This window comes from Salvelinus alpinus, chromosome 2 (genome assembly GCF_045679555.1).
Source record: "Salvelinus alpinus chromosome 2, SLU_Salpinus.1, whole genome shotgun sequence".
Classification (NCBI taxonomy): domain Eukaryota; kingdom Metazoa; phylum Chordata; class Actinopteri; order Salmoniformes; family Salmonidae; genus Salvelinus; species Salvelinus alpinus.
This window is the reverse complement of record NC_092087.1, coordinates 95,857,262-95,874,305: the sequence shown is the minus strand read 5'-3', so window position 1 is coordinate 95,874,305 and position 17,044 is coordinate 95,857,262. Positions and strand designations below refer to the sequence as shown.

The 17,044-nt window shown below is 47.3% G+C and overlaps 1 protein-coding gene across 3 annotated transcripts in view; it reads left to right on the top strand.

Moving 5' to 3' along the window:
- Positions 1–17,044, top strand: part of LOC139545689 (calmodulin-regulated spectrin-associated protein 3-like) — a 43,851-nt gene that overhangs the window by 18,906 nt on the left and 7,901 nt on the right. For all 3 annotated transcript variants that reach the window (XM_071353736.1, XM_071353726.1, XM_071353717.1), the window contains 6 exons: positions 5,376–5,514; positions 5,757–5,896; positions 14,463–14,556; positions 14,824–14,875; positions 15,536–15,597; positions 15,874–15,904. In XM_071353736.1, coding sequence (XP_071209837.1) covers positions 5,376–5,514; positions 5,757–5,896; positions 14,463–14,556; positions 14,824–14,875; positions 15,536–15,597; positions 15,874–15,904 — 518 coding nt within the window. The remainder of the gene's footprint in view (positions 1–5,375; positions 5,515–5,756; positions 5,897–14,462; positions 14,557–14,823; positions 14,876–15,535; positions 15,598–15,873; positions 15,905–17,044) is intronic.

Sequence of the window (17,044 nt, the reverse complement as noted above, 5' to 3'; positions counted from 1 at the left end):
AGTTCTCTAGAGGAAGGAGCTTGTTGTTTTTCAGTCTGCTAACACAGTTCTCTAGAGGAAGGAGCTGGTTGTTTTTCAGTCTGCTAACACAGTTCTCTAGAGGAAGGGGCTTGTTGTTTTTCAGTGTGCTAACACAGTTCTCTAGAGGAAGGAGCTTGTTGTTTTTCAGTGTGCTAACACAGTTCTCTAGAGGAAGGAGCTTGTTGTTTTCAGTCTGCTAACACAGTTCTCTAGAGGAAGGAGCTTGTTGTTTTTCAGTCTGCTAACACAGTTCTCTAGAGGAAGGGGCTTGTTTTTCAGTGTGCTAACACAGTTCTCTAGAGGAAGGGGCTTGTTGTTTTTCAGTCTGCTAACACAGTTCTCTAGAGGAAGGGGCTTGTTTTTCAGTGTGCTAACACAGTTCTCTAGAGGAAGGGGCTTGTTGTTTTTCAGTCTGCTAACACAGTTCTCTAGAGGAAGGAGCTTGTTGTTTTTCAGTCTGCTAACACAGTTCTCTAGAGGAAGGAGCTTGTTGTTTTTCAGTGTGCTAACACAGTTCTCTAGAGGAAGGAGCTTGTTGTTTTTCAGTCTGCTAACACAGTTCTCTAGAGGAAGGAGCTTGTTGTTTTTCAGTCTGCTAACACAGTTCTCTAGAGGAAGGAGCTTGTTGTTTTTCAGTCTGCTAACACAGCGCTCTAGAGGAAGGAGCTTGTTGTTGTTCAGTCTGCTAACACAGTTCTCTAGAGGAAGGGGCTTGTTGTTTTTCAGTCTGCTAACACAGTTCTCTAGAGGGAGGGGCTTGTTGTTTTTCAGTCTGCTAACACAGTTCTCTAGAGGAAGGAGCTTGTTGTTTTTCAGTCTGCTAACACAGTTCTCTAGAGGAAGGAGCTTGTTGTTTTTCAGTCTGCTAACACAGTTCTCTAGAGGAAGGAGCTAGTTGTTTTTCAGTCTGCTAACACAGTTCTCTAGAGGAAGGAGCTTGTTGTTTTTCAGTCTGCTAACACAGTTCTCCAGAGGAAGGAGCTTGTTGTTTTTCAGTCTGCTAACACAGTGCTCTAGAGGAAGGAGCTTGTTGTTTTTCAGTCTGCTAACACAGTTCTCTAGAGGAAGGAGCTTGTTGTTTTTCAGTCTGCTAACACAGTTCTCTAGAGGGAGGAGCTTGTTGTTTTTCAGTGTGCTAACACAGTTCTCTAGAGGAAGGAGCTTGTTGTTTTTCAGTCTGCTAACACAGTTCTCTAGAGGGAGGAGCTAGTTGTTTTTCAGTCTGCTAACACAGTTCTCTAGAGGAAGGAGCTTGTTGTTTTTCAGTCTGCTAACACAGTTCTCTAGAGGAAGGAGCTTGTTGTTTTTCAGTGTGCTAACACAGTTCTCTAGAGGAAGGAGCTTGTTGTTTTTCAGTGTGCTAACACAGTTCTCTAGAGGGAGGAGCTAGTTGTTTTTCAGTCTGCTAACACAGTTCTCTAGAGGAAGGGGCTTGTTGTTTTTCAGTCTGCTAACACAGTTCTCTAGAGGAAGGAGCTTGTTGTTTTTCAGTCTGCTAACACAGTTCTCTAGAGGAAGGAGCTTGTTGTTTTTCAGTCTGCTAACACAGTTCTCTAGAGGAAGGAGCTTGTTGTTTTTCAGTCTGCTAACACAGTTCTCTAGAGGAAGGAGCTTGTTGTTTTTCAGTCTGCTAACACAGTTCTCTAGAGGAAGGAGCGTGTTGTTTTTCAGTCTGCTAACACAGTTCTCTAGAGGAAGGAGCTTGTTGTTTTTCAGTCTGCTAACACAGTTCTCTAGAGGGAGGAGCTTGTTGTTTTTCAGTGTGCTAACACAGTTCTCTAGAGGGAGGAGCTTGTTGTTTTTCAGTCTGCTAACACAGTTCTCTAGAGGAAGGAGCTTGTTGTTTTTCAGTCTGCTAACACAGTTCTCTAGAGGAAGGAGCTTGTTGTTTTTCAGTCTGCTAACACAGTTCTCTAGAGGGAAGGAGCTTGTTGTTTTTCAGTCTGCTAACACAGTTCTCTAGAGGAAGGAGCTTGTTGTTTTTCAGTCTGCTAACACAGTTCTCTAGAGGAAGGAGCTTGTTGTTTTTCAGTCTGCTAACACAGTTCTCTAGAGGAAGGAGCTTGTTGTTTTTCAGTCTGCTAACACAGTTCTCTAGAGGAAGGAGCTTGTTGTTGTTCAGTCTGCTAACACAGTTCTCTAGAGGAAGGAGCTTGTTGTTTTTCAGTCTGCTAACACAGTTCTCTAGAGGAAGGAGCTTGTTGTTTTTCAGTCTGCTAACACAGTTCTCTAGAGGAAGGAGCTTGTTGTTTTTCAGTCTGCTAACACAGTTCTCTAGAGGAAGGAGCTTGTTGTTTTTCAGTCTGCATAACAGTTCTCTAGAGGAAGGAGCTTGTTGTTTTTCAGTCTGCTAACACAGTTCTCTAGAGGAAGGAGCTTGTTGTTTTTCAGTCTGCTAACACAGTTCTCTAGAGGAAGGAGCTTGTTGTTTTTCAGTGTGCTAACACAGTTCTCTAGAGGAAGGGGCTTGTTGTTTTTCAGTGTGCTAACACAGTTCTCTAGAGGAAGGAGCGTGTTGTTTTTCAGTGTGCTAACAGTTCTCTAGAGGAAGGAGCTTGTTGTTTTTCAGTCTGCTAACACAGTTCTCTAGAGGAAGGGGCTTGTTGTTTTTCAGTCTGCTAACACAGTTCTCTAGAGGAAGGAGCTTGTTGTTTTTCAGTCTGCTAACACAGTTCTCTAGAGGAAGGAGCTTGTTGTTTTTCAGTCTGCTAACACAGTTCTCCAGAGGAAGGAGCTTGTTGTTTTTCAGTCTGCTAACACAGTTCTCTAGAGGGAGGAGCTTGTTGTTTTTCAGTCTGCTAACACAGTTCTCTAGAGGAAGGGGCTTGTTGTTTTTCAGTCTGCTAACACAGTTCTCTAGAGGAAGGAGCTTGTTGTTTTTCAGTCTGCTAACACAGTTCTCTAGAGGAAGGAGCTTGTTGTTTTTCAGTCTGCTAACACAGTTCTCTAGAGGAAGGAGCTTGTTGTTTTTCAGTCTGCTAACACAGTTCTCTAGAGGAAGGAGCTTGTTGTTTTTCAGTCTGCTAACACAGTTCTCTAGAGGAAGGAGCTTGTTGTTTTTCAGTCTGCTAACACAGTTCTCTAGAGGAAGGAGCTTGTTGTTGTTCAGTCTGCTAACACAGTTCTCTAGAGGAAGGAGCTTGTTGTTTTTCAGTGTGCTAACACAGTTCTCTAGAGGAAGGAGCTTGTTGTTTTTCAGTCTGCTAACACAGTTCTCTAGAGGAAGGAGCTTGTTGTTTTTCAGTCTGCTAACACAGTTCTCTAGAGGAAGGAGCTTGTTGTTTTTCAGTCTGCTAACACAGTTCTCTAGAGGAAGGAGCTTGTTGTTGTTCAGTCTGCTAACACAGTTCTCTAGAGGAAGGAGCGTGTTGTTTTTCAGTCTGCTAACACAGTTCTCTAGAGGAAGGAGCTTGTTGTTGTTCAGTCTGCTAACACAGTTCTCTAGAGGAAGGAGCTTGTTGTTTTTCAGTCTGCTAACACAGTTCTCTAGAGGAAGGAGCTTGTTGTTTTTCAGTCTGCTAACACAGTTCTCTAGAGGAAGGGGCTTGTTGTTTTTCAGTCTGCTAACACAGTTCTCTAGAGGGAGGAGCTAGTTGTTTTTCAGTCTGCTAACACAGTTCTCTAGAGGAAGGGGCTTGTTGTTTTTCAGTCTGCTAACACAGTTCTCTAGAGGAAGGAGCTAGTTGTTTTTCAGTCTGCTAACACAGTTCTCTAGAGGAAGGAGCTTGTTGTTTTTCAGTGTGCTAACACAGTTCTCTAGAGGAAGGAGCTTGTTGTTTTTCAGTCTGCTAACACAGTTCTCTAGAGGAAGGAGCTTGTTGTTTTTCAGTGTGCTAACACAGTTCTCTAGAGGAAGGAGCTTCGTTGTTTTTCAGTCTGCTAACACAGTTCTCTAGAGGAAGGAGCTTGTTGTTTTTCAGTGTGCTAACACAGTTCTCTAGAGGAAGGAGCTTGTTGTTTTTCAGTCTGCTAACACAGTTCTCTAGAGGAAGGAGCTTGTTGTTTTTCAGTGTGCTAACAGTTCTCTAGAGGAAGGAGCTTGTTGTTTTTCAGTCTGCTAACACAGTTCTCTAGAGGAAGGAGCTTGTTGTTTTTCAGTGTGCTAACACAGTTCTCTAGAGGAAGGAGCTTGTTGTTTTTCAGTCTGCTAACACAGTTCTCTAGAGGAAGGAGCTTGTTGTTTTTCAGTCTGCTAACACAGTTCTCTAGAGGAAGGAGCTTGTTGTTTTTCAGTCTGCTAACACAGTTCTCTAGAGGAAGGAGCTTGTTGTTTTTCAGTCTGCTAACACAGTTCTCTAGAGGAAGGAGCTTGTTGTTTTTCAGTCTGCTAACACAGTTCTCTAGAGGAAGGAGCTTGTTGTTTTTCAGTCTGCTAACACAGTTCTCTAGAGGAAGGAGCTTGTTGTTTTTCAGTCTGCTAACACAGTTCTCTAGAGGAAGGAGCTAGTTGTTTTTCAGTCTGCTAACACAGTTCTCTAGAGGAAGGAGCTTGTTGTTTTTCAGTCTGCTAACACAGTTCTCTAGAGGAAGGAGCTTGTTGTTTTTCAGTGTGCTAACACAGTTCTCTAGAGGAAGGAGCTTGTTGTTTTTCAGTCTGCTAACACAGTTCTCTAGAGGAAGGAGCTTGTTGTTTTTCAGTCTGCTAACACAGTTCTCTAGAGGAAGGAGCTTGTTGTTTTTCAGTCTGCTAACACAGTTCTCTAGAGGGAGGAGCTTGTTTTCTTCTTTCTCCTTAGTGGTTCAGTCACTCAAGTGCCTTTTGGTTGTACTGCCTGTTGTTCCCCTGCATGTCCACCAGAGAGCGCTATAGTCTCAGCTCACACTGCTTCATCACAACTCTTTTCTGCACTTCCTTTCTTTGTTTCTTTGTTTCTGTCTCTCATCCCTCTTTTCACTGCAATGTCTCGTTTGACATGTGAGCCATAACTCTGTTCAGCGTGTGCGCTTGTGTGTGTGTGTGTGTGCTCAGCAAAGTACTGTACTGCGGTAAGTCTTGTGCTTGGTTTGTCAGACTTCTTTTCTCGGCTGTGTTGGTGGATTATTGGCTGGCTGTGGAGTTTATGACATGTCTTGATCATTTCTCTAAACGTCGTGGCAAAGTCGTCTGTATTGTGGGGTAATTCTGGGCCTTTTGGTCTCATTAACTAATTCAACAATAGGTACTTAACTGTTGTTTTTTCTCTCTCTCTCTCTGTTTCTCTCTCTCTCTCTGTCCCTCCCTCCCTCCCTCCCTCCCTCCCTCCCTCCCTCCCTCCCTCCCTCCCTCCCTCCCTCTCTCTCTCTCTGTTTCTCTCTCTCTCTCTGTCCCTCCCTCCCTCCCTCCCTCTCTCCCTCTCTCCCTCCCTCCCTGTCAGATCCGTTATAGGAAGGATAAGGTTCTGTCTAAGCAGACTCCTACTTTTCCTCTGGTGTCTGGTGTAAGGGATCTGTCTAATGGCTGTGCTATAGCTGCTGTTCTGCACTACTACTGTCCTGACCTGCTGCCACTGGAGGGTACGCACACACACACACACACACACACACACACACACACACACACACACACACACACACACACACACACACACACACACACACACACACACACACACACACACACACACACACACACACACACACACACACACACACACACACACACACACACACACACACATCTCTGATATCTACTCCTCCCCCTCTCCCTTCCTCCTTCCTCTCCCTCCCCCTCTCTTCCTCCTGCCCCTCTCCTCTAGATGTGTGTCTGAAGGACACCATGTCTGTAGCAGACAGTCTGTATAACCTGCAGTTGATCAGAGAGATCAGTGAGACCAGTCTACAGAGGTGCTGTCACCTGGAGCTGGAGGACCTGCTCTACGCCCCGCCCACACTACACGTAGGTACAACTCTGTCCAGGACGTAGTACTAGACCTCTCCACAACACTACACGTAGGGTACAACTCTGTCCAGGACGTAGTACTAGACCTCTCCACAACACTACACGTAGGGTACAACTCTGTCCAGGACGTAGTACTAGACCTCTCCACAACACTACACGTAGGGTACAACTCTGTCCAGGACGTAGTACTAGACCTCTCCACAACACTACACGTAGGGTACAACTCTGTCCAGGACGTAGTACTAGACCTCTCCACAACACTACACGTAGGGTACAACTCTGTCCAGGACGTAGTACTAGACCTCTCCACAACACTACACGTAGGGTACAACTCTGTCCAGGACGTAGTACTAGACCTCTCCACAACACTACACGTAGGGTACAACTCTGTCCAGGACGTAGTACTAGACCTCTCCACTACACTACACGTAGGGTACAACTCTGTCCAGGACGTAGTACTAGACCTCTCCACAACACTACACGTAGGGTACAACTCTGTCCAGGACGTAGTACTAGACCTCTCCACAACACTACACGTAGGGTACAACTCTGTCCAGGACGTAGTACTAGACCTCTCCACAACACTACACGTAGGGTACAACTCTGTCCAGGACGTAGTACTAGACCTCTCCACAACACTACACGTAGGGTACAACTCTGTCCAGGACGTAGTACTAGACCTCTCCACAACACTACACGTAGGGTACAACTCTGTCCAGGACGTAGTACTAGACCTCTCCACAACACTACACGTAGGGTACAACTCTGTCCAGGACGTAGTACTAGACCTCTCCACAACACTACACGTAGGGTACAACTCTGTCCAGGACGTAGTACTAGACCTCTCCACAACACTACACGTAGGGTACAACTCTGTCCAGGACGTAGTACTAGACCTCTCCACAACACTACACGTAGGGTACAACTCTGTCCAGGACGTAGTACTAGACCTCTCCACAACACTACACGTAGGGTACAACTCTGTCCAGGACGTAGTACTAGACCTCTCCACAACACTACACGTAGGGTACAACTCTGTCCAGGACGTAGTACTAGACCTCTCCACAACACTACACGTAGGGTACAACTCTGTCCAGGACGTAGTACTAGACCTCTCCACAACACTACACGTAGGGTACAACTCTGTCCAGGACGTAGTACTAGACCTCTCCACAACACTACACGTAGGGTACAACTCTGTCCAGGACGTAGTACTAGACCTCTCCACAACACTACACGTAGGGTACAACTCTGTCCAGGACGTAGTACTAGACCTCTCCACAACACTACACGTAGGGTACAACTCTGTCCAGGACGTAGTACTAGACCTCTCCACAACACTACACGTAGGGTACAACTCTGTCCAGGACGTAGTACTAGACCTCTCCACAACACTACACGTAGGGTACAACTCTGTCCAGGACGTAGTACTAGACCTCTCCACAACACTACACGTAGGGTACAACTCTGTCCAGGACGTAGTACTAGACCTCTCCACAACACTACACGTAGGGTACAACTCTGTCCAGGACGTAGTACTAGACCTCTCCACAACACTACACGTAGGGTACAACTCTGTCCAGGACGTAGTACTAGACCTCTCCACAACACTACACGTAGGGTACAACTCTGTCCAGGACGTAGTACTAGACCTCTCCACAACACTACACGTAGGGTACAACTCTGTCCAGGACGTAGTACTAGACCTCTCCACAACACTACACGTAGGGTACAACTCTGTCCAGGACGTAGTACTAGACCTCTCCACAACACTACACGTAGGGTACAACTCTGTCCAGGACGTAGTACTAGACCTCTCCACAACACTACACGTAGGGTACAACTCTGTCCAGGACGTAGTACTAGACCTCTCCACAACACTACACGTAGGGTACAACTCTGTCCAGGACGTAGTACTAGACCTCTCCACAACACTACACGTAGGGTACAACTCTGTCCAGGACGTAGTACTAGACCTCTCCACAACACTACACGTAGGGTACAACTCTGTCCAGGACGTAGTACTAGACCTCTCCACAACACTACACGTAGGTACAACTCTGTCCAGGACATAGTACTAGACCTCTCCACAACACTACACGTAGGTACAACTCTGTCCAGGACGTAGTACTAGACCTCTCCACAACACTACACGTAGGGTACAACTCTGTCCAGGTCGTAGTACCAGACCTCTCCACAACACTACACGTAGGTACAACTCTGTCCAGGACGTAGTACTAGACCTCTCCACAACACTACACGTAGGGTACAACTCTGTCCAGGACGTAGTACTAGACCTCTCCACAACACTACACGTAGGGTACAACTCTGTCCAGGACGTAGTACTAGACCTCTCCACAACACTACACGTAGGTACAACTCTGTCCAGGACGTAGTACTAGACCTCTCCACAACACTACACGTAGGTACAACTCTGTCCAGGACGTAGTACTAGACCTCTCCACAACACTACACGTAGGGTACAACTCTGTCCAGGACGTAGTACTAGACCTCTCCACAACACTACACGTAGGTACAACTCTGTCCAGGACGTAGTACTAGACCTCTCCACAACACTACACGTAGGGTACAACTCTGTCCAGGACGTAGTACTAGACCTCTCCACAACACGTAGGTACAACTCTGTCCAGGACGTAGTACTAGACCTCTCCACAACACTACACGTAGGTACAACTCTGTCCAGGACGTAGTACTAGACCTCTCCACAACACGTAGGTACAACTCTGTCCAGGACGTAGTACTAGACCTCTCCACAACACTACACGTAGGGTACAACTCTGTCCAGGACGTAGTACTAGACCTCTCCACAACACTACACGTAGGGTACAACTCTGTCCAGGACGTAGTACTAGACCTCTCCACAACACTACACGTAGGGTACAACTCTGTCCAGGACGTAGTACTAGACCTCTCCACAACACTACACGTAGGGTACAACTCTGTCCAGGACGTAGTACTAGACCTCTCCACAACACTACACGTAGGTACAACTCTGTCCAGGACGTAGTACTAGACCTCTCCATAACACTCCACGTAGGTACAACTCTGTCCAGGACGTAGTACTAGACCTCTCCATAACACTACACGTAGGGTACAACTCTGTCCAGGATGTAGTACTAGACCTCTCCACAACACTACACGTAGGTACAACTCTGTCCAGGACGTAGTACTAGACCTCTCCACAACACTACACGTTGGTACAACTCTGTCCAGGACGTAGTACTAGACCTCTCCACAACACTACACGTAGGGTACAACTCTGTCCAGGACGTAGTACTAGACCTCTCCACAACACTACACGTTGGTACAACTCTGTCCAGGATGTAGTACTAGACCTCTCCACAACACTACACGTAGGTACAACTCTGTCCAGGACGTAGTACTAGACCTCTCCACAACACTACACGTAGGGTACAACTCTGTCCAGGACGTAGTACTAGACCTCTCCACAACACTACACGTAGGGTACAACTCTGTCCAGGACGTAGTACTAGACCTCTCCACAACACTACACGTAGGTACAACTCTGTCCAGGACGTAGTACTAGACCTCTCCACAACACTACACGTAGGGTACAACTCTGTCCAGGACGTAGTACTAGACCTCTCCACAACACTACACGTAGGTACAACTCTGTCCAGGACGTAGTACTAGACCTCTCCACAACACTACACGTAGGGTACAACTCTGTCCAGGACGTAGTACTAGACCTCTCCACAACACTACACGTAGGGTACAACTCTGTCCAGGACGTAGTACTAGACCTCTCCACAACACTACACGTAGGGTACAACTCTGTCCAGGATGTAGTACTAGACCTCTCCACAACACTACACGTAGGTACAACTCTGTCCAGGACGTAGTACTAGACCTCTCCACAACACTACACGTTGGTACAACTCTGTCCAGGACGTAGTACTAGACCTCTCCACAACACTACACGTAGGGTACAACTCTGTCCAGGACGTAGTACTAGACCTCTCCACAACACTACACGTAGGTACAACTCTGTCCAGGACGTAGTACTAGACCTCTCCACAACACTACACGTAGGGTACAACTCTGTCCAGGACGTAGTACTAGACCTCTCCACAACACTCCACGTAGGTACAACTCTGTCCAGGACGTAGTACTAGACCTCTCCATAACACTACACGTAGGGTACAACTCTGTCCAGGACGTAGTACTAGACCTCTCCATAACACTACACGTAGGGTACAACTCTGTCCAGGACGTAGTACTAGACCTCTCCACAACACTACACGTAGGGTACAACTCTGTCCAGGACGTAGTACTAGACCTCTCCATAACACTACACGTAGGGTACAACTCTGTCCAGGACGTAGTACTAGACCTCTCCACAACACTACACGTAGGGTACAACTCTGTCCAGGACGTAGTACTAGACCTCTCCATAACACTACACGTAGGGTACAACTCTGTCCAGGACGTAGTACTAGACCTCTCCACAACACTACACGTAGGGTACAACTCTATCCAGGACGTAGTACTAGACCTCTCCACAACACTACACGTAGGGTACAACTCTATCCAGGACGTAGTACTAGACCTCTCCACAACACTACACGTAGGTACAACTCTGTCCAGGACGTAGTACTAGACCTCTCCACAACACTACACGTAGGTACAACTCTGTCCAGGACGTAGTACTAGACCTCTCCACAACACTACACGTAGGGTACAACTCTGTCCAGGACGTAGTACTAGACCTCTCCACAACACTACACGTAGGGTACAACTCTGTCCAGGACGTAGTACTAGACCTCTCCACAACACTACACGTAGGGTACAACTCTGTCCAGGACGTAGTACTAGACCTCTCCACAACACTACACGTAGGGTACAACTCTGTCCAGGACGTAGTACTAGACCTCTCCACAACACTACACGTAGGGTACAACTCTGTCCAGGACGTAGTACTAGACCTCTCCACAACACTACGTAGGGTACAACTCTGTCCAGGACGTAGTACTAGACCTCTCCACAACACTACACGTAGGGTACAACTCTATCCAGGACGTAGTACTAGACCTCTCCACAACACTACACGTAGGTACAACTCTGTCCAGGACGTAGTACTAGACCTCTCCACAACACTACACGTAGGGTACAACTCTGTCCAGGACGTAGTACTAGACCTCTCCACAACACTACACGTAGGGTACAACTCTGTCCAGGACGTAGTACTAGACCTCTCCACAACACTACACGTAGGTACAACTCTGTCCAGGACGTAGTACTAGACCTCTCCACAACACTACACGTAGGGTACAACTCTGTCCAGGACGTAGTACTAGACCTCTCCACAACACTACACGTAGGTACAACTCTGTCCAGGACGTAGTACTAGACCTCTCCACAACACTACACGTAGGGTACAACTCTGTCCAGGACGTAGTACTAGACCTCTCCACAACACTACACGTAGGGTACAACTCTGTCCAGGACGTAGTACTAGACCTCTCCACAACACTACACGTAGGGTACAACTCTGTCCAGGACGTAGTACTAGACCTCTCCACAACACTACACGTAGGGTACAACTCTGTCCAGGACGTAGTACTAGACCTCTCCACAACACTACACGTAGGGTACAACTCTGTCCAGGACGTAGTACTAGACCTCTCCACAACACTACACGTAGGGTACAACTCTGTCCAGGACGTAGTACTAGACCTCTCCACAACACTACACGTAGGGTACAACTCTGTCCAGGACGTAGTACTAGACCTCTCCACAACACTACACGTAGGGTACAACTCTGTCCAGGACGTAGTACTAGACCTCTCCACAACACTACACGTAGGGTACAACTCTGTCCAGGACGTAGTACTAGACCTCTCCACAACACTACACGTAGGGTACAACTCTGTCCAGGACGTAGTACTAGACCTCTCCACAACACTACACGTAGGGTACAACTCTGTCCAGGACGTAGTACTAGACCTCTCCACAACACTACACGTAGGGTACAACTCTGTCCAGGACGTAGTACTAGACCTCTCCACAACACTACACGTAGGGTACAACTCTGTCCAGGACGTAGTACTAGACCTCTCCACAACACTACACGTAGGGTACAACTCTGTCCAGGACGTAGTACTAGACCTCTCCACAACACTACACGTAGGGTACAACTCTGTCCAGGACGTAGTACTAGACCTCTCCACAACACTACACGTAGGGTACAACTCTGTCCAGGACGTAGTACTAGACCTCTCCACAACACTACACGTAGGGTACAACTCTGTCCAGGACGTAGTACTAGACCTCTCCACAACACTACACGTAGGGTACAACTCTGTCCAGGACGTAGTACTAGACCTCTCCACAACACTACACGTAGGGTACAACTCTGTCCAGGACGTAGTACTAGACCTCTCCACAACACTACACGTAGGGTACAACTCTGTCCAGGACGTAGTACTAGACCTCTCCACAACACTACACGTAGGGTACAACTCTGTCCAGGACGTAGTACTAGACCTCTCCACAACACTACACGTAGGGTACAACTCTGTCCAGGACGTAGTACTAGACCTCTCCACAACACTACACGTAGGGTACAACTCTGTCCAGGACGTAGTACTAGACCTCTCCACAACACGTAGGGTACAACTCTGTCCAGGACGTAGTACTAGACCTCTCCACAACACGTAGGGTACAACTCTGTCCAGGACGTAGTACTAGACCTCTCCACAACACTACACGTAGGGTACAACTCTGTCCAGGACGTAGTACTAGACCTCTCCACAACACTACACGTAGGGTACAACTCTGTCCAGGACGTAGTACTAGACCTCTCCATAACACTACACGTAGGGTACAACTCTATCCAGGAGGTAGTACTAGACCTCTCCACAACACTACACGTAGGGTACAACTCTGTCCAGGACGTAGTACTAGACCTCTCCACAACACTACACGTAGGGTACAACTCTGTCCAGGACGTAGTACTAGACCTCTCCACAACACTACACGTAGGGTACAACTCTGTCCAGGACGTAGTACTAGACCTCTCCACAACACTACACGTAGGGTACAACTCTGTCCAGGACGTAGTACTAGACCTCTCCACAACACTACACGTAGGGTACAACTCTGTCCAGGACGTAGTACTAGACCTCTCCACAACACTACACGTAGGGTACAACTCTGTCCAGGACGTAGTACTAGACCTCTCCACAACACTACACGTAGGGTACAACTCTGTCCAGGACGTAGTACTAGACCTCTCCACAACACTACACGTAGGGTACAACTCTGTCCAGGACGTAGTACTAGACCTCTCCACAACACTACACGTAGGGTACAACTCTGTCCAGGACGTAGTACTAGACCTCTCCACAACACTACACGTAGGGTACAACTCTGTCCAGGACGTAGTACTAGACCTCTCCACAACACTACACGTAGGGTACAACTCTGTCCAGGACGTAGTACTAGACCTCTCCACAACACTACACGTAGGGTACAACTCTGTCCAGGACGTAGTACTAGACCTCTCCACAACACTACACGTAGGGTACAACTCTGTCCAGGACGTAGTACTAGACCTCTCCACAACACTACACGTAGGGTACAACTCTGTCCAGGACGTAGTACTAGACCTCTCCACAACACTACACGTAGGGTACAACTCTGTCCAGGACGTAGTACTAGACCTCTCCACAACACTACACGTAGGGTACAACTCTGTCCAGGACGTAGTACTAGACCTCTCCACAACACTACACGTAGGGTACAACTCTGTCCAGGACCTAGTACTAGACCTCTCCACAACACTACACGTAGGGTACAACTCTGTCCAGGACGTAGTACTAGACCTCTCCACAACACTACACGTAGGGTACAACTCTGTCCAGGACGTAGTACTAGACCTCTCCACAACACTACACGTAGGGTACAACTCTGTCCAGGACGTAGTACTAGACCTCTCCACAACACTACACGTAGGGTACAACTCTGTCCAGGACGTAGTACTAGACCTCTCCACAACACTACACGTAGGGTACAACTCTGTCCAGGACGTAGTACTAGACCTCTCCACAACACTACACGTAGGTACAACTCTGTAGAGCTTTCTCTGTTCAGAACATAGACTTATACAGATGTAGGATCTTAATTTGAGCCAGTTTGCTACAGCAGCAAAATAATCCTGCAGCAATAGGAAAATGTGGATTATTATGTGGATTATAATATAATGGACATTTTTTTGCAGGGGTTGATACATTTTTCATTAGGCCAAATCAAGTCGGACATTTTTAAGCGGACATTACAACCTTTAGAAGCCTTTTTAAACATTGAATACCCTACAAAATCTCATCAACAAAAAGAGTGATCAAATGAAGATTCTACATCTGTTCCTCCCCTCTAACCTACCACTTCCCCGTCTGTAAACGACAGATGGTCAGATACAATTTTGTTACTGGATTATTACTGTAAATAAAAGGGTTCAATTAGAAACGTAAAATTTTTTTATGAAAAGTTACAGGTGTTTATTCGACCTGTTCTCCTTCAGGTGAACATCATGAGTTTCATAGCAGAGCTGCTGGGATGGTTCGAGGTGCATAAACCTGACTTTGTCAAGCCATTACTACCTCTGGACCTGACAGGTAGGGGAGGTCTGTGTGTGGGGGGGGGGGGGGTGCTCTCCCTCTCTCTCTGTGTGTGTGTGTGTGTGTGTGTGTGTGTGTGTGTGTGTGTGTGTGTGTGTGTGTGTGTGTGTGTGTGTGTGTGTGTGTGTGTGTGTGTGTGTGTGTGTGTGTGTGTGTGTGTGTGTGTGTGTGTGTGTGTGTGTGAGAGAGAGAGATTAGACCGCTGTATAACCTGTTTATTTGGCGTTATGGTTGATAACACTGATAGGTTTCTCTGTGTGCCAGATGCCTCAGGGTTGTTGGACTGCACCAGTCCTGTCAGTGGGAACAGCAACAGGTAAACTCAGGACACATATTCATTCTACATGTAGTTATTGTTTGACAAAGCAACCCGGGAAACTACAGCAAGCAATCAAGTGCTATGCATTTCCATGTTCTTTCACATCCATTACTATGACTCTGTGTTATATGCTGGATCTCATTGGCGTCTCTAACACAGGAAGTTCTCAGGAGTCTTGGTCATGATGTGTTGTGGGTCTAGACCCCAAGGAGAAACCAAACAGAAACACATCCACATGGCCTGTTTATTGTATCTATACATTTACATTTACATTTTAGTCATTTAGCAGACGCTCTTATCCAGAGCGACTTACAGTAGAGTGCATACATTTTATTACATTTTTACATACTGAGACAAGGATATCCCTACCGGCCAAACCCTCCCTACCGGCCAAACCCTCCCTAACCCGGACGACGCTATGCCAATTGTGCGTCGCCCCACGGATCTCCCGGTTGCGGCCGGCTGCGACAGAGCCTGGGCGCGAACCCAGCCCAGCCTGGGCGCGAACCCAGAGACTCTGGTGGCGCAGCTAGCACTGCGATGCAGTGCCCTAGACCACTGCGCCACCCGGGAGACATGCAATCTATGGCAGAATAAGACGTGGCGTATATATTACAGATAGAGTCGTTGTGGATAATAATGTGTTTTCTGTTCCAGTGGCTCTCCCTCCTATATCTTCAAACAGCCCTTTGTCCCCATATCCTCTCCTGCGTCACCTGGTAAGAGAGATGAGGATTCTGGGTAATGTAGTTTAAAGCTGCCTTTCTGCGTCTGTGGGCTTTTCCTCAATTGCATACTCCTCGTTGTCCTCACTCCTCGTCTACTTCTCAAAATCCATTGGAGGGTAAAGGTCAGAGGGGAGGGACCCCTGGCTTTCTCATCCAATGGGTTTTGAGAAGACGACGAGGAGAAGGGACGCGAGGAGTATGCAATTGAGAGAAGTCTAAGTGTTGGAGATCTCTTCCTGACTACATCTCCCTTTCTGTCACATTTAGAAGGGAACATGTGGACCAAGAAACAGATCCGGTGAGTAGGATGTTTCAGCCTGTGGAAATATATATTTAGGACCAAACTCCCAGTTGATTGAACCTCTCTCTCTTCCTCCCTCTTTCTCTCCATATCTCTCTCTTCCTCCCTCTTTCTCTCCATATCTCTCTCTCCTCCTCCCTCTTTCTCTCCATATCTCTCTCTCTTCCTCCCTCTTTCTCTCCATATCTCTCTCTCTTCCTCCCTCTTTCTCTCCATATCTCTCTCTCTTCCTCCCTCTTTCTCTCCATATCTCTCTCTCTTCCTCCCTCTTTCTCTCCATATTTCTCTCTCTTCCTCCCTCTTTCTCACCATATCTCTCTCTCTTCCTCCCTCTTTCTCACCATCTCTCTCTCTTCCTCCCTCTTTCTCACCATCTCTCTCTCTTCCTCCCTCTTTCTCACCATCTCTCTCTCTTTCTTTCTCTCCATATCTCTCTCTCTTCCTCCCTCTTTCTCTCCATATCTCTCTCTCTTTCTCCCTCTTTCTCTCTCTCTTCCTCCCTCTTTCTCTCTCTCTCTCTCTCTCTCTCTCTCCATCTCTCTCCATATCTCTCTCTCTCTCTTTCTCCCTCTTTCTCTCTCTCTCTTCCTCCCTCTTTCTCTCCATCTCTCTCTTCCTCCCTCTTTCTCTCTCATCTCTCTCTCTGTCTCTCTCTTCCTCCCATCTCTCTCTCTCTTCCTCCCTCTCTCCCTCTCCATATCTCTTTCTCTCCTCCTCCCTCTTTCTCTCCATATCTCTCTCTCTTCCTCCCTCTTTCTCTCCATCTCTCTCTCTTCCTCCCTCTTTCTCACCATCTCTCTCTCTTCCTCCCTCTTTCTCACCATCTCTCTCTCTTCCTCCCTCTTTCTCTCCATATCTCTCTCTCTTCCTCCCTCTTTCTCTCCATATCTCTCTCTCTTCCTCCTTCTTTCTCTCCATATCTCTCTCTCTTCCTCCCTCTTTCTCTCCATATCTCTCTCTCTTCCTCCCTCTTTCTCTCCATATCTCTCTCTCTTCCTCCCTCTTTCTCACCATATCTCTCTCTCTTCCTCCCTCTTTCTCACCATCTCTCTCTCTTCCTCCCTCTTTCTCACCATCTCTCTCTCTTCCTCCCTCTTTCTCACCATCTCTCTCTCTTTCTTTCTCTCCATATCTCTC